The sequence below is a fragment of the Mugil cephalus genome, chromosome 23 (assembly GCF_022458985.1).
Source record: "Mugil cephalus isolate CIBA_MC_2020 chromosome 23, CIBA_Mcephalus_1.1, whole genome shotgun sequence".
In the NCBI taxonomy this organism is placed as follows: domain Eukaryota; kingdom Metazoa; phylum Chordata; class Actinopteri; order Mugiliformes; family Mugilidae; genus Mugil; species Mugil cephalus.
This window is the reverse complement of record NC_061792.1, coordinates 12,057,165-12,078,085: the sequence shown is the minus strand read 5'-3', so window position 1 is coordinate 12,078,085 and position 20,921 is coordinate 12,057,165. Positions and strand designations below refer to the sequence as shown.

General features: G+C 43.4%; 3 protein-coding genes across 3 annotated transcripts; all 3 read right to left on the bottom strand.

Annotated features, from left to right (window-relative positions):
* Positions 1-405: 405 nt before the first annotated feature.
* LOC125000958 (transmembrane protein 182-like) lies at positions 406-4,726 on the bottom strand. Its single transcript, XM_047576757.1, has 5 exons — positions 4,431-4,726; positions 4,082-4,178; positions 3,849-3,971; positions 3,641-3,778; positions 406-2,109 (listed from the first exon to the last, which is right to left on the bottom strand). Exons 1-5 carry the CDS (start codon positions 4,611-4,613, stop codon positions 1,841-1,843), a joined length of 810 nt encoding a protein of 269 aa, XP_047432713.1. The 5' UTR covers positions 4,614-4,726; the 3' UTR covers positions 406-1,840.
* Positions 4,727-4,877: 151 nt separating this feature from the next.
* On the bottom strand, positions 4,878-9,417 carry LOC125000957 (actin-related protein 3). Its single transcript, XM_047576755.1, has 12 exons — positions 9,219-9,417; positions 8,783-8,838; positions 8,208-8,332; positions 7,994-8,104; positions 7,610-7,705; positions 7,322-7,429; positions 7,086-7,229; positions 6,715-6,888; positions 6,525-6,617; positions 6,316-6,441; positions 5,862-5,945; positions 4,878-5,765 (listed from the first exon to the last, which is right to left on the bottom strand). Exons 1-12 carry the CDS (start codon positions 9,260-9,262, stop codon positions 5,670-5,672), a joined length of 1,257 nt encoding a protein of 418 aa, XP_047432711.1. The 5' UTR covers positions 9,263-9,417; the 3' UTR covers positions 4,878-5,669.
* Positions 9,418-13,387: 3,970 nt separating this feature from the next.
* On the bottom strand, positions 13,388-20,823 carry LOC125000756 (ly6/PLAUR domain-containing protein 1-like). Its single transcript, XM_047576405.1, has 4 exons — positions 19,876-20,823; positions 17,582-17,716; positions 14,873-15,145; positions 13,388-14,348 (listed from the first exon to the last, which is right to left on the bottom strand). Exons 1-3 carry the CDS (start codon positions 19,922-19,924, stop codon positions 14,895-14,897), a joined length of 435 nt encoding a protein of 144 aa, XP_047432361.1. The 5' UTR covers positions 19,925-20,823; the 3' UTR covers positions 13,388-14,348; positions 14,873-14,894.
* Between the last annotated feature and the right edge of the window lie 98 nt (positions 20,824-20,921).

Genomic DNA, 20,921 nt, shown 5'->3' with positions numbered 1-20,921 from the left:
TAATTATACTCACCTAGTTCACAGCGAAGATTAAGAGGAGAAGGGATGGATAACAAAAGCAGCGTCAGACATGAAGACTCGCTGATGAGCAATGTCCTCCCTCCCCCTTTTTTTTTTTTTTCGTCACTGTTATCATCTCAAGGTCTCACTTCTGTTTGCCTTTTCCAATTATAAAGGTGTGACTGTGGGCTTCCATAGCCCCCCTCCTTCTTATATAATGTTAACTATACTGAACTTGGAGGAAAAGAAGTCATTTTCTTTTGTTTGTCGGGCAAATTAAAAGAGTTGAATTCATTATCACTTACAAATTTCACTCCTGGTTCCATGTCTCTAATCTGATGTGAGCGCTGCAACTTTGCATTTTGCAGTAATGTTGTCGGACATTATTACAAGGAGGCTCCTACGTGGGTATAAAGTGATTTTAATGTGAAACAGCACTTCAAACTGAGCCAACACTGCCCTCTGGTGGCCGCTAGCCGCTTAACACACATATGCCAAAGCGCCCATGAAGTGTCCCTCCTGTCAGAAAATGGATTATGACAGTCTAATTTATTATTATCTCCGTCCTCCTGACCCAATATTTCAGAGCTTCAACCTGATGTCCCAATGACAGGCAGCCACGGTCACACTCAATCCACTCAATCCTTCAAACGCACACAGCCAAGCGGCCTTCGTCTCCCCACTTTTGTCAAAATTGATTTATCAATTATAATAAAAGCAGGGCGAGAGCGCCGGTATATTAATCACAACGGGATCTGTTAAATAGATTAGAAAAATCATTTTTAATGGCCAGCTTCAAATGAAGGACTCCAATTATTCTCACTGATGGAGGGGTTTTTCTTTGTGTGATTCTGATCTTTGGTCGTCGCTGTTCGCTTCCGAGCGATCACCCGTCACTCCACATGTTTTCTTCTATCTCTGATTTCATAGTTATGTTTGAGTTACACGAGTGGGCTCCTGCTAACGCCAGCCCAGGCCATATTTACGTCTTCTTCTTGTGGAAACAGCAGATTAAATGTGAGTTGTGTTATTGCAAACAGTAAAATGCATCAGGGCGTAAATTAGGATCTGTCTGTATGAGCAGGTTTTAAAGATTGCTGAGTTCAGTGTTTACTTGTGGAACAAAACTCATTGTTTCCATTTAAACAATGTTCTTATTTCTCAAACTAATCGTGGCTTTGAGTCGTTTTCATATTGCAAATACTTCTGATCTCTGCAGTAAATCTAAAAAAGTAAAAAAAAATAAATAAAAAATATCTGAAAAAATAAATCTTTCCTTTTCTAAATAGATCAGTGTCTGAATACATCATTCAGGTCAGATGCCACGAGGTGATTTGTGTGTTTTTGCCTTCAGCGAACACTGGCGAGGCATGGCACTGGCAGAAAAAAAGGGGGCGTGGCCACACACAGCTCATTAAAACGCTTTGAAGGCATTTCGAGCTTTAAAGACACACATTCTGTGGACACGTGGGACTTGGTTTACGTTGTTAAAACCTTTAAGCGGAGACGTGAACAACAGACGACAGAAACCGACTTTTAGTAAAACAAATCTAATGTAAAAAAAACTTTTCTTTTTCAGAAATCGCAATGTGACGGCCAAAAGCTGCAACACAGGCACTGATTTGTGTAGGTGGACACAGAGCTTCCTTTCTTTTTTTTTTTTAAAAGTTAAAATGTCTAACTAAAAAGTCACACTCTGTTAATAAAGAAGCATCAGCCTCCAGAGACACAAATCACTTAAATTAGTTTAAGCTTAAGCTTTCAGCTCTATGCCAACAAGTCTGTTGAATACGTAGGACGTACGTAGGACCCTGAACACACCGGGCCCTCTATCATGTCATCACAGGTCAGTGGTGGAAGGCTCGGGCTTTCCGTCCTTCATCTCCTCCTCCGCCCTCTGGATGCTCCGGCCGACCATGACGAAAAGCAGGCCGGCCAGCAGGCAGAAGAAGACGGCGGCGGGGGCCAGGAGGAACGAGGGGCCGTGCTGCACGCTCAGGTGGAAGGAGGGGCAGTTCGAGACCCTCTGGTGGAGGGTGAACTGCTCCAGAGTGTCCAGGACCTGGATCCACATCAGGTACATCACCATGACGGCCAGCAGACACCCACCTGACGGCGCACACAAACACAAGCTGTGACACACTCCTTGAAAGTGTTGCTCTTTCAAAGAGGTTTTTCTCTCACACAGTACCTGCCAGTAAGTCCTTTTACTCATGCTGTTTACTCAGTGTGTCATTTATTAGTCTTTTGTCTCTGCGCTGTTGGAAGTCAGCCCAACGGCTTTTTAACTGAGCCAGTAACGTTTTCTGTGCTGTTTTTACAGGAAAAAGAAAAAGAATAAATCGTGTCATTAGTTTGGATTGTTTACTCCTACAGTAGATTATCTAGTAGCTGTGACTGCGGTGTGCGTTTATCACAGTGTTCCGCGTTTTTTAGCTGAATGCGTTTAAAAAGTAGTCCCTGCAAAGTATTTCTCAAAGATTACATTACGTCACCGTCTCTGAGCATAAACCTGACGTCTTCTCGATGCCCAAAACTTTATTTCTGAGCCAGAAACTTCCATTAAACGTGTTGTTTACGTTGTTACTTTTTATTATTTTTGCACTAATGCCTTCAATTGTTTGAAGTAAAAGGGGAATTATTTCATTTTTATGCTGTTAAACTGTTTTATATTGTAATTAGTTAAGAAAAACAGGGTTATTTGCCTAAAATATTGGTTCTGTGTTTTATTATAATCAACTATCTAAAGGGAAAAGTACAAAGTTATTCAATGATTTCAAGAAATCAGTATCGGCGATACCAGCCATGTATTTACTTGGTATCAGATCGATACCAAAGTTCCCAGTATCGCGGAGCCCTGTTACGAACTGCAGGATGTGTTTTGTTTTTACCAACCTTAAGTAATGCGGCTTCATCCACTCCACTGATTCTAGCATTTGGATAATTTTTAAATGAGTTTCCAACCAAAGTTCCCAGAACTTTTGGTCCAAGGAACGTTTTCAAGGACCTATAAAGTTCCTTCAGATTTCTGTTTGACTACAGACCTGCAAACATGAGGCAAACGAGTCTGGAAAAGTGCTTTGACGAGACCGTAGTGTCAAAGCAGACTCGGATATGCAAGATAAGCTAACTGTCAGGCCCCATCCCACAAAGTTCCTGGAGCTTTTGAAAAGCCCTTCTATATAAGTAATGACTTATTTAGTGGCAGAAATAAATAAGTAGTTTCCCTATAATGCAATTTAGAGTCTGATCCCTGTGGTGGAAATGGGCTGAGCCCTTCCAAAAGTTCCTAGTCCCCTGAGGAAAGTTCTGGCAGTGGAAAAGTGTCATTAGGTGCCAGAAGCACATTTTTGTTTGTTGCTATTGTGGAGTTTGTTCTGCCACCAAAAAACATCTAAAAATGAACCGAAACCGAAACAATGGATGGGTAGAGAATTCCTCATTTTCATTTACTTGTACTTTTCTAAATAATTTGCTAAAATAAATGTCTGCTTTAATTTTAGAGCCCTTCTATTAACCTATAAAATTTACATCCACCACTAATTCCATTCATCTGAGCCTTATTAACTTGATTTAATATCACTAAAATCTCCTTTGGAGGGCTCCCTCTTTACACATTCATGAGTAGATGGGTCCCTACCGCCACAGAGCTGAAGACCCCCTCCCACTTTATACAGTCTGTAGTGGGAGACCGGGCCGGCGCAGATGACAACAAATCCACCGATGGTGATCGCCGCCACTCCCACGACCAGGAAGATGCTCCAGAAGGTCCTAAACACTGAGAGACGAGGGAAGGATCAGAGCCGCCCCTAACGCGCTCCACACATGTGGGGTAAAGTAACACCCACCGATGGCAGAGTGATGCTCGTACGGCTCCAAATGGTCTTTCTCCACCAGCAGCTGCACCGGCTCGTTCACAGGGAACGGGAAGAGGAAAGCGGTCCGGCAGACCTTTGACAGCGGCTGCTTCGCTGAAAGGGGAGAGGGAAAGGAAAAAAAACCAAGTCGGGACGACGACGATGATAATAATAAGCTTTGATTTATGTCGGAGCAGCTGAGGTTGCGGAGAGGAGGCTCTCACAGATCCAGAGGTCCCATATGGAGTACTCGTGGGAGACGGCCATGAAGGAGCAGCGCCAGAACAGGCCCTCGTGGAAGATCTTCACGTCATCTGTGGCCTGAGGGAAGGGAAACCAGATCTGAGACGTAGAAACTGGCTACGTGAGGTCACGTATGTCAGGATGTCAACGGCAATTTAGTGGTGAAGAAAATGGTCAACCAGTGTGTAGTTGATGACATTTATTTTTAGTATTATAATAAGGTCTCAGATGGAATCAACTCCTAATTTCGTACATTTAATGGTAATTCAGACCAAAGGATTCAAACACAAGCTTTTTTTTGTTGTTTTTTTTAGCGTCTTGCTTGGCTACCTTGGCTGTGGCCTTTCCCTCCCTCAGACCACTTCCTCCGTGGCCGTCGTCCGGCCGGCTGCAGGACTCGGCGGCCAGCAGCCAGTACTCGGTCCCGAAGGAGAGCAGCGTCAGCAGAAACCCAATCGCCCCGAAGAACAGGCCCAAAAACAGGAGCACCCTCTGCTTCTGCGTCGGAGTCATGTCCTCACCCGTGTCTTCTCGGCTTTATCTCAAAAAGCGTCGACTAAAAAACACACAAGCCATTCGGACCAATCCACCAGCCCCCCCCTCCCAAACAGCTGGTATGAAAATAAACAAGTGTATTGCATTAGAACAGATACGGTTACAGGGGGTTTACGCCCACACGGAAATAGCTGAGCGCTTTTAAAATAGCAGCCAGAGGTATTCCCTCCGACCCGAACGCCACGGCAGGATTTATTTAAAAAGACACAAACCACAACTGTACAAACGTCTCCTCGGCATTTATTGGAATGCCAGCATTGAAATCCAGATTTTGTACAAGGCTGGTCCGAGCAGAGCCAGGCAACAGTGATGGTCCAACAACAGTCAGTCAAAACTGCATGTTCATATATTAACACCACTGCTTCTCCTCCTCCTCCTCCTCCTCCTCCTCCGAGACAATCTGTTCAAGATGATTAATAATAGAAATAAAACGGGTGAAATAAAGATCAGTAAATTCAAACTCAGGTTTTTAGAGGGTGAATCGGGGACGCGTCTGGTGATTGTTTTACAGGACGACGTCTCGTCGGATCGAGCGGGAAACGATCGAAGCGTTTTTTTTTTATTTTATTTTTTTTTTTCCTTAAAGTATATAACATAGAGCAAGAACCCAACCCATATACACACAAGTGCATTTATACATGACTTGATTAATTACATATTACAACCCTGTGAGGATATAATAAGTACATATACGAGGCACGCAGAAATGAAAGATTTACCACCTATTATTAACCTACTAGCAGTAAACATTTTATCTGAGGATCCTTTAGCGCCGCGGCGCCTCTTTCTTTCTTCCTTCCTCTTTAATTTGCGAGGACGCCGCCCGGATCCTTCCGGGCAGCTCGTTTGGTCCGCTGTAATCCGAATGAACAGGTCTGTCGGAGCATCTGTGCAAACGCTCATGGGCCTTCCACAGCAAGTGAGGTGTTGCGGTGCTTCCTCCTCCTCCCCCACACTCTTCTTCCTCCTCCTCCTCCTCCTCCACCTCCTCCTCCTCCGCTCCGTCTTCCTTCCTTAAGACATGACTCCGAACACGGGGTTGTGGCGGCAGATGCTCGGCCCGATCTCCTCGTAGTCCTTCTTGGTGTGGCACACTTGGTAAAACTCGGGCTGCGGAGGGAGAAGACGGGTCAGAATACAGAAGGCTCCTTATCATTATCATTATTATTATTATTGTTGTTGTTGTGAGAGGCTGAAAATACTCACGGTAGATGCCAGCATTGATCCTCCGAACCAGACGGCGTACCTCTGCATGTGATGGGTGATGACTTGCACGTCAATCGGCTTTGGCTGCAAGCGAACGATACTGGTGCTCAGTATTTTTGAAGTGAAGAACTGAATATATACATAGATATATACATAGATCGACCGATATGGATTTTTTAGGGCCGATACCAACACCGATACTGCTTTTTCTCCCTCCATTTACATGATAAAAATGATGCAACGATAACAAATGACAAGTTTCAATTAACCAAAAACATAAACACTTGTTGAACTCAAATACATGCACTCTGCTAGTGGGGGAGGGACAATGTATGGGCTGCACAGGTGCGTCTTCAGCAGCACAGGGCAGCCCGTGGATGTGCCTGTCTGTAAATATATATATATGTATCGGCCAAAGCACCCAAAAATTCACATATCTGCCCCGTTGCCTCACCTTCAACTTGCCGCCGCTCAGCTCCTCGCTTATCTTCAGCCGTGCGTCCACGGTCCTCTTCAGGTCCCTCTGCATGCGTCTCCCGAAGTCCCTGAACATGGTGGATCCTCCGGAGAGCACGACGTTCTGAGACACAAGGAGACATGAGTCATGTTGAGTCCTCTGTGTTGCTTCGCCGTCAGACCACAAAAGGAGACGGGCGTCCGTACCTTGTAGAGCGGGCGCCTGACGTCGATGGGGCAGTTCTGGATGACCTCGTCCACCACCTCTGAGATGGGCTGGGTGAAGTCTGGGTTGGCGAACTGGAACGAGACGAAAACAGAGAGTTGTGAAAAATATGAAACTTCACGAGCTGTTGTATAGTGTTAAAAACACTAAACAAAAATGCATCGGTCGTACCTCAGGATGGAAAAAGATCTCGGGGCCGAGGAAGCGCTCGTATCCGACGTCGATGGTGAACTCCTTCTTGGTGATGGCGTTGACGCCGTTGAACTGTTTGATCCACTTGGAGCCGTCTGTGTCGTATTTGTTAAACTCTTTAACCAGGTCGGGGCAGACGTAGCTGAACCGCTCCTGAAGACAAAACATCATGAACCACCTTTTAAAGCTTCTGTTGCTGCATTGCCCTCTAGTGGCCACACTGGCACATTACAACCAGAGCCAGGTATCGTTTCCATTTTACGGCTTCTTTTTGCAGATTATTAAAATACAGGAACTAACCAAGCTGCATAATTTCTGCATCTGGGTCGATAAACGTCCAACAAACTGACCTTGACTGCTTTAGCCGTCTCCAGAGACTGCTCCGGAGGTATCCCCACCTCTCGCTCCCTCAGCAGCTGCTGGATGAAGTACGTGATGTCTCGCCCGGCGATGGGGATGTGCTTGATGCAGCTGCCGATGACGTAGCCTTCAGCCTGGAAAGCGACAGGTTTAGGGCGGAGAAAAGAGGGAGGAGGAGGAGGAGGAGGAGGAGGGGAAAATGTGGGGGGAAAATGAAGGCACCCACCACGGGGATGACGTGCGTGACCCCGTCTCCGCTGTCGATCACGGTGCCCGTCAGCGTCCGTTCTCCCACTTGTCTGGACGTCCAAGAGGCAGCCAGCGCCAGGACAGCCTGACACCAAAATATAAAAATAAATATGACGCAAAAGCAAAGTGAGGTCATGGCGACACAAAGCGCTATTTAAATCAGTTTCACTTCTTCTTCTTCTTGAGTCAAATCTGATTTTATCCTCAGCCCACGCGTCAGCGTTGAGTTGTGTGTTGGTTCTGCATTTTGAGTCTTTTAACAAACCTGGACAGCGATGTAGAGACCTGGGACGTTGAAGGACTCAAACATGATCTCTGCTGTGTACTCTCTGTTTTCCGGGGTGTTGAGAGGAGGCTCCGTCTGCAGAGAGGAACACAAGCGATCACGCGAGTGATCGGTGGCGTTTCTGCAATTTTCCACCGAGGGAACATTCAGGTTGATTTGTTTGTGGACGACACACAACAGTTCTGTTTTTGTTGAGAGTCGGACACGCTGCTATGGCAAATTTTTATTTGCATAGCTGAGAAAGCGGAACAAACTCTTCAAATAGTTTTGATCACATCCACTTTCTTTTAAAAAATATAGAACTGATGCAAAGAAAACGGTGAATTAAGGAAATGTAATTTTGACCTTCACATGACGTCTTACCAAAAGGAAGTAATGGTCTTCAGGCTCTGCCCGCAGATACTTGAAGATGACCTGCTCCATGAAGCGCTCCATCAGGTCCCAGTCCTCCACGATGCCGTGACGGATCGGCCACTGGGAACAGAGACAGAAACGAGCGTTAAACCCTATCCTGGAACGACTCGGCTCGGCTCAGCTCAGCTCAGCTCAGCTCAGCTCGGCTCAACTCTCCGTCTACCTTCGTTGAGTACGACGGTTTCTCAATGGCTTCATCCCCGATGAAAAAGTCCAGGTCGTCGACGCCCTTCATCATCCTGCGCTGAGCCTGGTCCCCGACCTTGGCGGATTCTTTGATTGCGATACCTGGAGGTTATTTAAAAAAATGTAAATAAAACAAAGTTAAGATGAAACGTGGCTCCGTCTTTAACATCTGCTACTGAATGAATTCAGTGATATCAATAAAGTTGAGGCAAAAGCAAAATGCTACTCGTTCTTCTTCCTCTTCTGTTATAGTTTGGGGATATTTGACATTCCATCGCAGAGAACTTTAGACTGAAGCTGTGGCCTATGTCAACACATCTGATCCGATCGTTATGTTAAGTGTAAACAGGTAAAAGTCACAGAAACATCCTCCAGGTAAAAGGAGATGAAACGGTCATTGTGAGACTAAACAAAGGACTAATTCCCAAGCAACAATGATTTAAAAACAAAATTAAAAAAAGTCATACAATGGTAACAATGCCTTTAAATATATATATACATATAAGTACCACTTGATGTAACTTTTGGGTGTTTTTAATCATGTCTACTTACATGATGGTATGATGAACTGTGGTTCTGTGTTTCCTGCATAGCCAAGCTTTGTGTACCTACAAAGGAATAACACGGGAATAAAAGTCTGCACAAAACTGGTTAAACATGTTACAAATATATTTATCCTGAGACAGATAAAGATCACAAAAGTGCTATGAGGACTCTCCAGGAAGTAACGTTAGCTTCACTAGCTAGTAGCAGCTAACTGCACTGATAGAACAGCAGGGAGAATAAAAATACACAAATAAACCGGGCGGACACTTTAGTTTTGTCATTACAACAACAACGCTGGCCTCGCGGGTGATGCAAGGAGTGAGTTTTTGTCGGTAAGCGACGAGCCAGAGAGCAGGGCGTTAGCTGGAACTTTGACAGCCGCTTCTGTTTTCAATGAGAACCGGGCTAATGCTAACTAGCATCTGGTTTTTCCCCCACTTACCCCGTTCCACAGTCAACAACACAAGCCGGTAGCCGACCAGCCATGCTCGCGCTCCTTTAATCTACCTGCGGAGGAATATAGCCGACACCCGATACCAGCCGCTACCCAAAACAGTGGCTGAATTAAATCGTAGCCGCAGCCTGAATGAATAGCAATCACGGCCGATCGGGGAGCGCTTCCGGGTTCCTAGGGATTTCTTCTAGTGCCGAGTCAGCACCTTCGAGGATGCAACACTTCCCCCCAGTGGACGAAGAGTGTTACTGCAACCAATGGAGTAATATAATTGTATATTATTTATTTTATTTTATTTATTTATTTTAAAATACTTATTCACCATTTATGACGTGCGGAATAATATTTGGTAACTTCGGCACACATTTTAAATTTAATTTATTAAAATGTAAAATATTCTACACAGTATATAGATTGTGCAAATGTTCCAGTATGTAAATATTTAATAGAATATGAAACACAAGGAGCCTTTCAATGTAAAAATAATAAAAAAAATCTTTCTGTTTCGGGAACCTACCTCCTCTCACTGTGCTGACTCCTTCAGATGCTATCAGAGCTTTAGGTGTGTTAAGGAGGGCCACTGATAAAGACGATATATGAGCAGAAATAAGCTTTAGGGCTGGAGGAAACCTTACCACATTAGAGCCAATCCCATGGCCAGGAACATTGGCCCTTTGTCCTGAGGCGGATTCATCACTCACACTAGACACCACTAGACTCTCTCCACACACACAGAGTCTCCGAGAAGAGGTCTCAGCTCGGCTGATGCTGATAGAGACGCTCCTCGTCTCGTTTCTGTGGAGTCAGGCCTCTTGATGGAACATCTCCATCAAGAGCTGAAGGTGAAACGATTTGTTTCAGCGTCGTAGCCGAGGTCCCTAAACCGTCCCAGGCTTTGCTTTCGAGACAAAATCCACAAACTGGAAGATGGGACCGTTTTTATTCATCACAACTTCTTAAAAAGAATAAAAAAAGGTGCAATTATATTTGAAAAATAAAGTTTTGGATGCAGGGGTCTTCAATGTTTGACCCCAAACTGATGGAGATGTTAAGTAGGGACCCTCTACTCTGCTATTTATAAATATACAACTATTATTATGATTACTATGCAAATAATACACAGGTTCACATATTATTACTTATTTTTTGATTTCAAACATGAGAAACGTAGGGTCGTCTACCTCCATTTAATCCCTTAACTAAAGTATGTTGGTTCATGTTAATGTGTATTTCAAGACGTTTCATTTTTGGGGAAAAATATATATAAAAATGTTTAATCAACCAAAGATTTTGTGACCCTCCTCTGCAGTACCTCCACGGACCCCTAGGGGTCGCGGACCTCCCTGTCGAAGACCTATGTTCTAATAGATGTCCATGCTTCCAGCTGATAAACAAAAAGACTCATTTGCTTCATTTTCTTGCGTGTCACCACTAATTCTAAATACTAGAGGGCACCAACGCGCTCATTTTTAACATATAGAGCCGGAACTCCTCAGTCATTCATAAAGATATATATTCCTGCTGTTCCTATCATTTATGACCAGTGTCGGTGCACTGTGTTCAGACTCGTTCCAGGCTTCGGTCTATACATAGAAATCCTTTTATCAGTCTAATAATGACGCGTGACTCTGATTCATGACTAACAGGAATAAATGAAGTGGGCTCGCTGTGATTCATGGTAACTGCCTACGACGTACACTATCAGTACATGTGCTCTGTGGGGTAATTGACTCCCTGGGGCTTTCTGATCTCTACCTGAAACTACTCCTGCCCACACCAGAATAAATAATTTACCCTTATATGCGATCCAAAGTAAACAAAGTAGCTGAGCTCCCTCATCAGCTCGAGTATTTCCACAGTCGGGCCTCTAATGTGACTGTGTTTGCGCGTCATTAGGGCAGAGCAGAGGAGGGCCTTATTATTTTTAATAATCTCCTGTTTTTGCTGCTTCTTAACCCCGGGAGATCTGCAGTCGGCACTTTGCCTCTGTGATCGTCAGTCCTTCCTCCTCCTCCTCTGTGTTCAGGCTTAATGATGCTCAGTCATTCGGCCGCACCCTCACGCTGCAGGATGCCCTCGCTGTGAGGAAACGCCGAAGCTGCCGTGAACACAAACAGCCGAGGTTTACCTCCCTTTAACATCATCATCATCCCACGTTGCTGTCGTATTGATTCATCCGGTGGCACGACAACACTGACCATCTTGTTCTGCTGGGTAGTGACGTTCGATACCACCGATTTCCTCTCCGATCCGATACCGATACACCCTAATGTGTCTGGTAAACCTAAAAAAAAGAGAAAAACAAAAGTAGTGTATTTCAAATCATAGCTTCATAAAGAATACAAGACATCACAGTAATTTATTTATTTATTTTAAAGTCTGAAGCATATATAGACGATATATTTACTATATAGCCAAGCTAATACGACAACAGAAAAAGCAAATAGAAACACAATCATACAACAAAATGCTGTTTCAAACACTAACAAAAGAATAAGTAAAATAATAAGACCATTATATTATTGTTTAACCATTAAGAACCACTATAAAATGAAAACTTGCATCTTAATTCTGACTGTGTCATCGTAAATGACTCGTATTCTGTGCTGTGGTTTAACCTGAGGTGTTTCACAAGGTTTATTGTGTTGCCACAACTCAATAGTTTAGTTACTTTCCACTGTGTTAATGACCGAAGTATCGAAAGTATCAATATTTAGATTTTTAGAACTGATTTAAGAGCATAAAGGTCTGGTATTGGAAGAATCGATACAATATCGATTTTAAAAGAAATCAAAAGTCATGTTTTTTGGCCTATCGTGACCAGCCTCTGCACATTTGTGCAAAAAAATTGGAAATGGGTCATTTGGGTTGATTAATATTGAACAAGTAACAGAGGCCCCTCAGAAGGTCCATGTCCATTCTCTGATGCCCTTATGGAGGCACAAGGGAGACCTGCACATTATTAGGTCATAATGTTATGGCTCGTCCTTGGAAACCTCATTATGGCACTAGAAAGTCAATCACGACCCTCCCCACGGGCTGTGCAGAGCTTTCCCGACTGCATCACCAGGTGCAATGTGGTTACAGCGTTGTCGGCAGAAGACAAAGGTAACGGGAGTAATTCAGAATAGATTGTGTGTAGATGCTCTGGTGGAAAAGATTCCCACTCAATAACGCATAAACAGAACCGAAGTGAAATGAAAAAAACGCTAAGTGCGTCTGAAATCGATGGTGGAGGCATAAACTAGAAGTGAGTGACGGCGGCAAAGTGAAGTGTAGCTAATTTAATAAAACGCTGCGTCCTTAGCGCCGGCTGTGTGAAGGTTAAAGACACAGAGAGAGAGTTTAGTCGTAAATAACCTCTCAAGGACCAGCTCTCATCGGACAAAGGCACGCCTCTAAAAGATAAAACTGCGTGGAGGTGAATCCTGAAGCGGCAGGATCACAGACGAAAGCGATGCCAAGCAATCAGTCTCTATGAACTCGTTGTGAATGTGCAGTAAGGTTCATTTAAAGGAGCTAATTTAGTGCTAATTAGTGTATAGGGAAAACTAATTGTCTCTAATCAACTGCTTAACCACAGAGTCTTTAACTGCTCAGCAGAACGTTGAGCAATAATCTGGGATTTGTCTACAACAAAGCAGGAAGATATACAGTTTCCAACAGTGTGAATATTCAGCTGTTTCTCGTCCCCCCGTCTAGTAATCAACCTAATTAATAAAGTTTGAACTGGTTACTGGACTAGAGTTATCACTGAGCAGCAACACGGCTTTAAGGGCGTGAGTTTTAGTTTTTTCTAAGTGAAATTATGCATTGGATTTATTGAAAATATAAAGAAATCTGGTCACACTTCTTCCTAAGTAGAAAAGAAATGGAGGCCACACGGCTTCGTCTTTGACAAATACGTGGTTTTATAAGTGGAGATAAATGTGGCCACTACCTCAGTGTACTTCAGAGTTTAAGACAAATAAATAAATAAATTATGTTGACAGCCACCTCGAGTTTCCATGGCAACCTCTGACTCTCAGGCCAGAGCCACAGCTGAGACCAATTCATTAATCAGAGACTCCTCTGGCATCTCTGCTGTTAATACAGCTGATCCCTGTCTCCCAAACATTGCAACAACACACACACTCCCCCTCAGAAATCTGAACACGTTTCCATTTTCTGCAACATTTATTTACATCACATATGAGCAGAACACATCGTCGTTCCTCTTCTCAGAGGTTTGGTTTCTCAGCTGCTTCGTCTCCATCCGGGAAGCTTCAACCAATAAGCATCGTTCTCCTAGAAATAAAACAGTACGAAAACAAACTCTGACCGTCACTGCCTTCACTGTGGTGGTCCACGACACGTTAAATACGATACTGTACAGACCAAATCCAAGCCAAGCAGTAAAATAAGACGCTAAGAAAAAAAAATAATGTGTGTAAATTTAAAATAAGTTACAAAACATCTGTTCATACAGCAGAGGCCTCATGCACTTCTAGAGATGATGTAAAACATGTATTTGTGCTTATCGTGTGTTCTTTTACTGCACTAACGCGTTTATAAAGGTTATCACTCACTTCAACGTCTCTTTAATATCTAATAAACTCTTTACAGTTAAATTATTAACTCATACTACGTTTCCAAAATCATTTCAGCCTCTTTCACATTCCCAGTAGTTCAATGTCCGTGTCCGTGCGGTGTGGCAGTGGAAAGAAAGGCATAAAAGTGACAGGGTGATGTGCAGCAGGAGGTTCCTTCCCCTTTGCCTGGATTAAAGTGCAGTCTTTACCACGACGTATGAAGAATAATAAGACGAGAGTGGAGGGTTCATGGCGTTAGTGGCATATTTAAATAAGAGCAACAACAGCTACAGCGTTAACAAGAAATAAGACCTACAGACGCTGCTGCAAAATAAAATCTTCAGAGCAGATTTTCCACTTCACAAAAAGCTAAGAAACTGAGAGACGCCCACAACGTGAGCAACGAATGGTTCGGAAAGATGCTTCCAGTGCTCCAGGTTTCAGGCGTCATTCTCGGATGTCTTTACATTTACAGTTGTTTTTTGTTTGTGTGTGTGTGTGTGTGTGGTGTCCGAATCTGATCACAGGTCCGAGCTTCTGGACGACCCTACGGCCAAGAAGGACAAGAGATTTATTATTAAACTCTAACAAACATCTGAGTTTTAATTTCTTTTTCTAGAAATGCAGGTTCTCGTCGTCATTTATCCGACGCTAAACAGCCAAAAGTATGTGGACAACCATGAACTACCAGAAGGTCCTAACATGATTAGTCACGTCTGTGGATCAGTTACAAGTACATGAACCATAGGTGTCCAACAGGGGGTCCGTGACCCCTTGGGGGTCCACGGAGGTACTGCAAGGGGGTCGCAAAATATTTGGTTGATTAGACATTTTTTATATATATTTTTTTTTAATTTCCCCCACAAATCTAAATTTCTTTAAATGCACATTAACATGAATCCACCATATTAATATTGAATGCAAAATGATAATAATGTATATTTATAAATAGCACTAAGCGTAGTTTAATGGCTGCTTAGCGAAGGGAGAAGATCTTTCTGACCATCCCTAATTTACAGGCAACAGGATTCCTTCATTTCAGTGGTTTGGATTAGAGAAAACAAACTGTACGGCAAAGATGTGGCAGGAACGTCTACGTCAGCGGGAGGAGCATCAGCGTCGACAGGAACATGAGGAGGAGGAGAAGAAGAGGCCTGTCGGTCACCCGCATGGTGGGCGTCGCCGCCGAGGGGACGGGGCGCTTCCTCTTGGGGCCGTTGCAGAGCGGGGTGTTGCAGCACGAGATGCAGACTGAGTTCAGCTTGCCGGTGCAGAACTGCTGGTAGCCCGAGGAGGCGATGAGGCAGGCGCCGGAGGACGCGCAGGACTTCCGATAATGTACCCCTACGAGAGAGAGAGGAATTATTAGACAGTTATACTTCAGCTTTGAGATGTTGTAAAGTTTAACATCAATCTCAAAGAAGTTGTAAGATTGCTTAGATTAGTAGGCAGGAACTTGTTTTTCAAAGCGGCAGCGTTTTATTGCCTGGGTCTGTGTTACGGAGTTATTGTCTTCCTGTCTGCTCTTCTTAACTCATGTTTGTCAGCGTTGTAGCTGTATGCTACTAGTATCTATATGAAAAACTTTTTTATTGCACTCTTGAGCCGCTCGCTCTTTTATTAGGTGATGCTTCTCCCGTGCAGTCTACTCAAGTATTATTTGCTGTGTGTTTCTAGGGTATGTTACAGAAGGTGTTTCACTTTTTGTGTTATTTATCCTTTTGTTTTCTTTGTCTGCAAATAAAAGACGGTACACTACAAACAGCAAACAGCTGCGCTCTGCTTCTAACTGTCAAAGCATATAATTAACATCTGTAGCATTGCTGCGCTGGTTCAATGTCTCATTCAAGGACATAGTTACAGGCACTAAACCTGGGAGAACTTACAAAGACAGACAGAAGGTTTCTAGGCGGTTAGAGACGCTGATATCTGTAACAAACACAGTCACCTTGCCGATAACAGAAAGCGTGACTCCAAGAATTGTTTTTCTAAGGTTTCATGTAAATGTACTCCGGCCTTGATGGAATATGTCTTTCCTTTAAGAAAACAACTCAGAAAATATGTAAAATATGTAAAATATGCATAGCTTTTTCATTCTTGATGGAACTGTTGCAGTCAGGTCTGATGTGTTCTGTAGATGAAGCTAATTAAGCTAACATTAGCTTGCTGGTTTAAGAAGTCGTAGCTCTGGCTTTGCCAATAGTTAATTTCAACGAGAAGTTGTCAAGATAACTTTAGCTTCAAGCTTTAATTGTAATTGCATGAACATTACATTTATTTTTGTTTCCTGGAATCCACTAAACTGACCTTTGACCTTTAAGGTCATAATATGCATGTGTTCCTACTTCAGATAGTAAGCTAGTTAGCCAAATACGCTAATGATTAAAGTAGCTAAACGCGTTGATTTCATTCCTTATTTGACTATTTATGTGGGAACTTCTGCCAACTAATTAACAAACTGTATGCATGAATTTTAAAATGTGTGCTTCTAAGGGATGTAACACCCTTTTTTTGGGAAATGTTATGGGTAACGCTAGCTAGGGCTGTTAAAAAGCACAAATGTAAATTTGAGTTGCAAACGTTAGCTGGAATTCTGGTCGCTATTCTAATATATGAATACTGCACATTAAAGAGACTTTTTTTTAATAGAACATAAACAAGAATTCAGCATATTTTGTTGCTTGATTAGATAACGAGGTGGCTTGGGCTTGGAAGTCACATTACTCTGCTCCAGACAGAAAGCTAGTTAGCCAAAAATGCTTATGACTAAGACGGATTTGGACGCCTCGCGGAGTTATTAAATCCTCGTATGTTTTTCCTACGACATGAACATGACTGAAAAAAGGCTCTATGGGCTACTCCAAACTCATTAACAAAATGTCAGTTTGTCCGTTGTACCGGCTCAACCCTTTTATTTTCTGTAAGGCAGCTCAAAACTAATCTAATCTTGTGTCGATGGCAGCTGAATGAAAGTCTTTCTTTTTGACGAATGCGCTGAAGGAAGTGATTTAGTGAGATGCTGTTGGCTGTGGGTTTTTGGAGCGGCACAACAGTGGGACAACAACGCCGAGAAGCTTAATGTGACGACAACAAAAAAAAAAAAATAAAAGCAATGGAAGACAATGCAGACTATACACAAGGATGTGTTCTTGCAGCACCGCGAGTCCACGCATCAATCAATACTCGTCTTTCCTGCTTTGTAGCAAAGGAATAAAATAGCAGATAACAACGTCTGAAAATCACAGGAGATGTTGCGAGCTGTTCTGTTCGGCTAATAAGTCAGACACATAAGAATTAGAAGGAATCAGCAGAGGAAGGCATAATAGGTTTCCTTGGTGACGAGTATTTCCTTTCTTATTTGACATTTTAAAGAAAAGAAGTAAAAATATCAAAAGGTGCAAACACCGAAGCTTACGTCATCCTTATTTTATATCTTTCGCTCACCCCCGGTTCTGACATCAGTATAACATTTTTGCCCTGTTCTACATCAAGAAAATTGCCAGCGCTTCATAATGTTGCCTAGCCACATCTCAAAGGCAAAGAAATAAAACGCAGAGGTCGCGCACATTTCGAGCGCCACGCTCAACTCCGTCTCCAGTTTCCAGACGGTCACCTTCCTCTTTCAGATAAATAGGAACCCTAGCTTTGTGCTCGGGTACTTTTTTTTGGCTGACTGATGCCTTTGTGTCCTTTCCTATAAATCTTCACTGACTCTGTCACCGGTTCGGTCAGGGAATGAGAAAACCCTGTATCAAAACGTCCCGGTGACATTGCGCTTACCATCAGGTTTGACCAGCACCTCCTTCTGGCACATGTCCTGTACGTTGACGGTGCAGTTGACGATGTATTCTGGCGTCGAGCAGTCATTGTGCTTCATCTCCTCACACTGGTAACACTGGATCTGAAGGGCATCTCCTGGCAACCCGAGAGGAATCAAGAGGGAGAAGTACAATTAGTACTTTCACACGAACGTTTTCCACTCTGTAGAAACAGCTGGAATCCATTTTTGCAAAGTGTTCATGAAGTTTGACTAATGTTTGACATATTAAACTTTATTCACTTAATTTCTAAGGGTTAGTTTTGAAGACGTGTTAGCTTAACCCCAAAAAAACAAAGTCTACCAACGTAGCGCCTCCACATTTGCTCGCTAGCACCACTGGTTGCATAAATTGTGCAGAAACTGAAGACTGAGACTTAATAAATAAATAATTCTCTTTTAGATTAGATGTAGAGAAGATTTAAAAGCATATTGAGGAAAATGTGAAACTGACTGTGGGTTGTCAGCAGGGCCGTTTCAAGACACTCCGGGGGCCCCAGCAAAGAGGCACCTTGGACGTAATATTTTATTTTAACAAATGAGCAAAGTTGCCTTATCTTGAGTTTTTAACTGTTGCCTAGTTTTTCTGTCCACTTGCGACGGCCCTGTTTGTCAGACTGGGAGGTGAGAACCGGCACATAACGCCTGCTCTTAGTTTCTGGTTTTGTCCGAGCGCCTCCGATGGTGCGTAAGCTTCAAACACTGAACTCCACCAGAGGTCATCTTCTCCATCATCTGCGCTGTGCCGAGGTTTTATGTGACTTTAGGAACCGCGGAATCTGCTTTTACCGGCCGTCTCACAAGCGTCCACGGAGGGGTCGTAAATTCACACGCCGAGGTGAGAATAAGCCGCAAGAAAGCACACAGCAAACTGTGTTGTAAATGGATTTTATCACCTATCGAATCCATAGGTCAAAAAGGGGAATATAAAGGAACCAGTTCACAAACAGGCACCAGGCTCAATTTATTCCACCACACAAGGATTCTCAACCTCCCCCGAGGTCACAAAGAATGTCTTCTGGTGGAGATGAAGTAAAAATGTTGTGTTGCTTTTCACAGGTTTCATCTATTTTTCACACTGTCTAGGGTGAGCTTTTCTTGTCGCAAACACATCTAAAATGAAGAGAGTATGAAGGTTCATAGTCAAGATTGACTGAAAAGTGTTACTTTAGTCGTGATACGTGACATGGAATTTAAATTACAGATGCAAATAGGGGCATATTTCCACTGGCACTTAATTGCATCATATATAAAGATGCAAAGTTGCAGGAAAATGTGAATTTCAACACTTCTTTCGCTCAAAATAAAAGTTCACACAGGATCCAAACCCACGCAGAAGCGTTCCATCAAAAAGTGGATCCCGCCTATCGCTTTCTTCCCTTAATGTCTCACTCCAGCAGAAATTACTGGTGTGACTATTTAAACGGCAACAACCATCAATCTCAACTCCAGCGGTGCCATCGGACGCGTCCGATAAAGGTCCACACATCACAGCAACACAACAACGCCGCCACCTTAATTAATTTAAAGAAAACAAACGCCCGAAGCCTCCATCCATCATCTGGAAGGAGACGCACGGAAAAACAGAAACTCTTATATTTTTTGGGGGAATATCCATCATACTTGAGGCAAAATCCAGCTCATGAGCTCAGCTTATCAGTTCTCTAAAATTGAATCTCTTTTCTTGGTTCCACAACGGAAAAAACAGAGGCTGATAAGGAAAATCCTTCAGGTTTAAATCAGAAAATGTGTCATGTATCAGTGAAATCTGGAAGCAGCATCCCGTTTTTGGTATCTAGTGTCAAGATTAGACAATAAACTCCAATCAGACAGAAGCAGGAAAAGAACAAACAGTTGCTGAACACGCTTGTTATCACTGTTTCTGGATGAAGTAAAGCAGCACAGAGGAGCCGGCGCAGTGCTGCTCCCTCTGTGCGCAAAACCAGAACCAAATACGCAACATGAATGCCCATTACTGCTTGCTATTGTTCCACATGTGGTCAAATTCATTCAGAAAAGCTCTTTTATTTGGCGCACGTGGCAAAAAAAGCCACATATGAAGACTTCAGATTAACAGATGTTAGAATAAAAAGTTTTGGAGCATCTTTGCCAGGATGGGATTTGCGTAAACGAAATATTTGCATTCTCTCCTTTCGCACAAATATTCTCTTGGCACAATAATGTACCGTAAGCACGCGCGGCTCCAAACTGAATCGGGGCTGCGGTCGGTCTCGCCCCCCCTCCAAGTTGCGCCTACCTGCTTCGAGAAGGACTCCGAATAAAGTCGCAAAAACGAGCAGACACATTCTCTCCTAAATGAGGCTCGGGGCGGAAACATCAGACCGAAAAGGCGAAGTCGCTGAGGCGGAGGCTCGGAGGAAGCCCGGAGCAAGTCATCATCCTCTCGGCTGACTGGAAAATGCTCCGAGAGGTGTGAGATCCTGGAGACTGGAGACAAATCCCGAGCGCAGAAATCATAAAGCGCACCACGTGACGGGGGCTCACAGTTGGCATTTTCATATCTCATCAGGGCCAGTTGCGATAATAACTCAGGGCTGTGGTATTTTCTTATCACTGCATTATAAATATTATATTTCAACCTTTAAATCATAGCAGCCTGTGTCTATTTTTAGGGTTTGAGCGCGTCTGTGTTTTAAGAGATATAGAGTGAACTTCAGTGTTTCCACCACAATCGTCCAAACGATTCTGCAGCTTTTTTTTTTTTTTTTGCTAACGATTCACTATAACGATTCAGCTAATTGGCAATCTCTATGTTAGTCACATTTTCCTTGCAGCTGTAATGACTTCAGTGACCTTTTATATGAGTTTCCATTAAGGAACAGATCAGTGCGCAACGAAACTGCGCAAATCTGCTGTCCTTTATCTTTTTTTTTTTTTTTTTCAATTGTGGATCATCCTCCAAACGCACCAACTCAAGAAATAACCTCGAGTTTTACAAAGTCTCGCGAGCCAGACAGAGAGAGCAATCACCGAAGCAAGCGTGCGTAAAACTCATTTATTTTATGTGCGCATAATTACCCGTCGAGGGACTAATGGTTATAAATCCCTCCGCGGTGCACGGAGTCAACTGTCGCCGGCTCCGAGCTCCGGCTCCTGGGGGCAGATTGTGAGTGGGAAGCGGCGGCGGCGGTTCCCCCCTGGGGGGCGAAAGATTCCGGGTTTTCTCCAAATCATGAAATTTCCCCACTCAGAAGAAAACATGAATGAATCACCTGCTGACGCATGCACGCGCTTTATCTATAATAAAAAAGAAAAAAGAAAAAAAGAAAAAAACGCACACGC

Coding starts and splice junctions, on each gene's coding strand:
- LOC125000958 (XM_047576757.1), bottom strand. CDS start 4,613: ATGACTCCGACGCAGAAGCAGAGGGTGCTCCTGTTTTTGGGCCTGTTC. Junction 4,179..4,430: donor AGGGAAAGGCCACAGCCAAG/GTAGCCAAGCAA, acceptor CCCTTCCCTCAG/GCCACAGATGACGTGAAGAT. Junction 3,972..4,081: donor CATATGGGACCTCTGGATCT/GTGAGAGCCTCC, acceptor CTCCCCTTTCAG/CGAAGCAGCCGCTGTCAAAG.
- LOC125000957 (XM_047576755.1), bottom strand. CDS start 9,262: ATGGCTGGTCGGCTACCGGCTTGTGTTGTTGACTGTGGAACGGG. Junction 8,105..8,207: donor AACCGTCGTACTCAACGAAG/GTAGACGGAGAG, acceptor CTCTGTTCCCAG/TGGCCGATCCGTCACGGCAT. Junction 6,618..6,714: donor AGATCTTTTTCCATCCTGAG/GTACGACCGATG, acceptor GTCTCGTTCCAG/TTCGCCAACCCAGACTTCAC.
- LOC125000756 (XM_047576405.1), bottom strand. CDS start 19,924: ATGTGTCTGCTCGTTTTTGCGACTTTATTCGGAGTCCTTCTCGAAGCA. Junction 17,717..19,875: donor CGGAGTCCTTCTCGAAGCAG/GTAGGCGCAACT, acceptor TCGGGTTGCCAG/GAGATGCCCTTCAGATCCAG. Junction 15,146..17,581: donor GGTGCTGGTCAAACCTGATG/GTAAGCGCAATG, acceptor TCTCTCTCGTAG/GGGTACATTATCGGAAGTCC.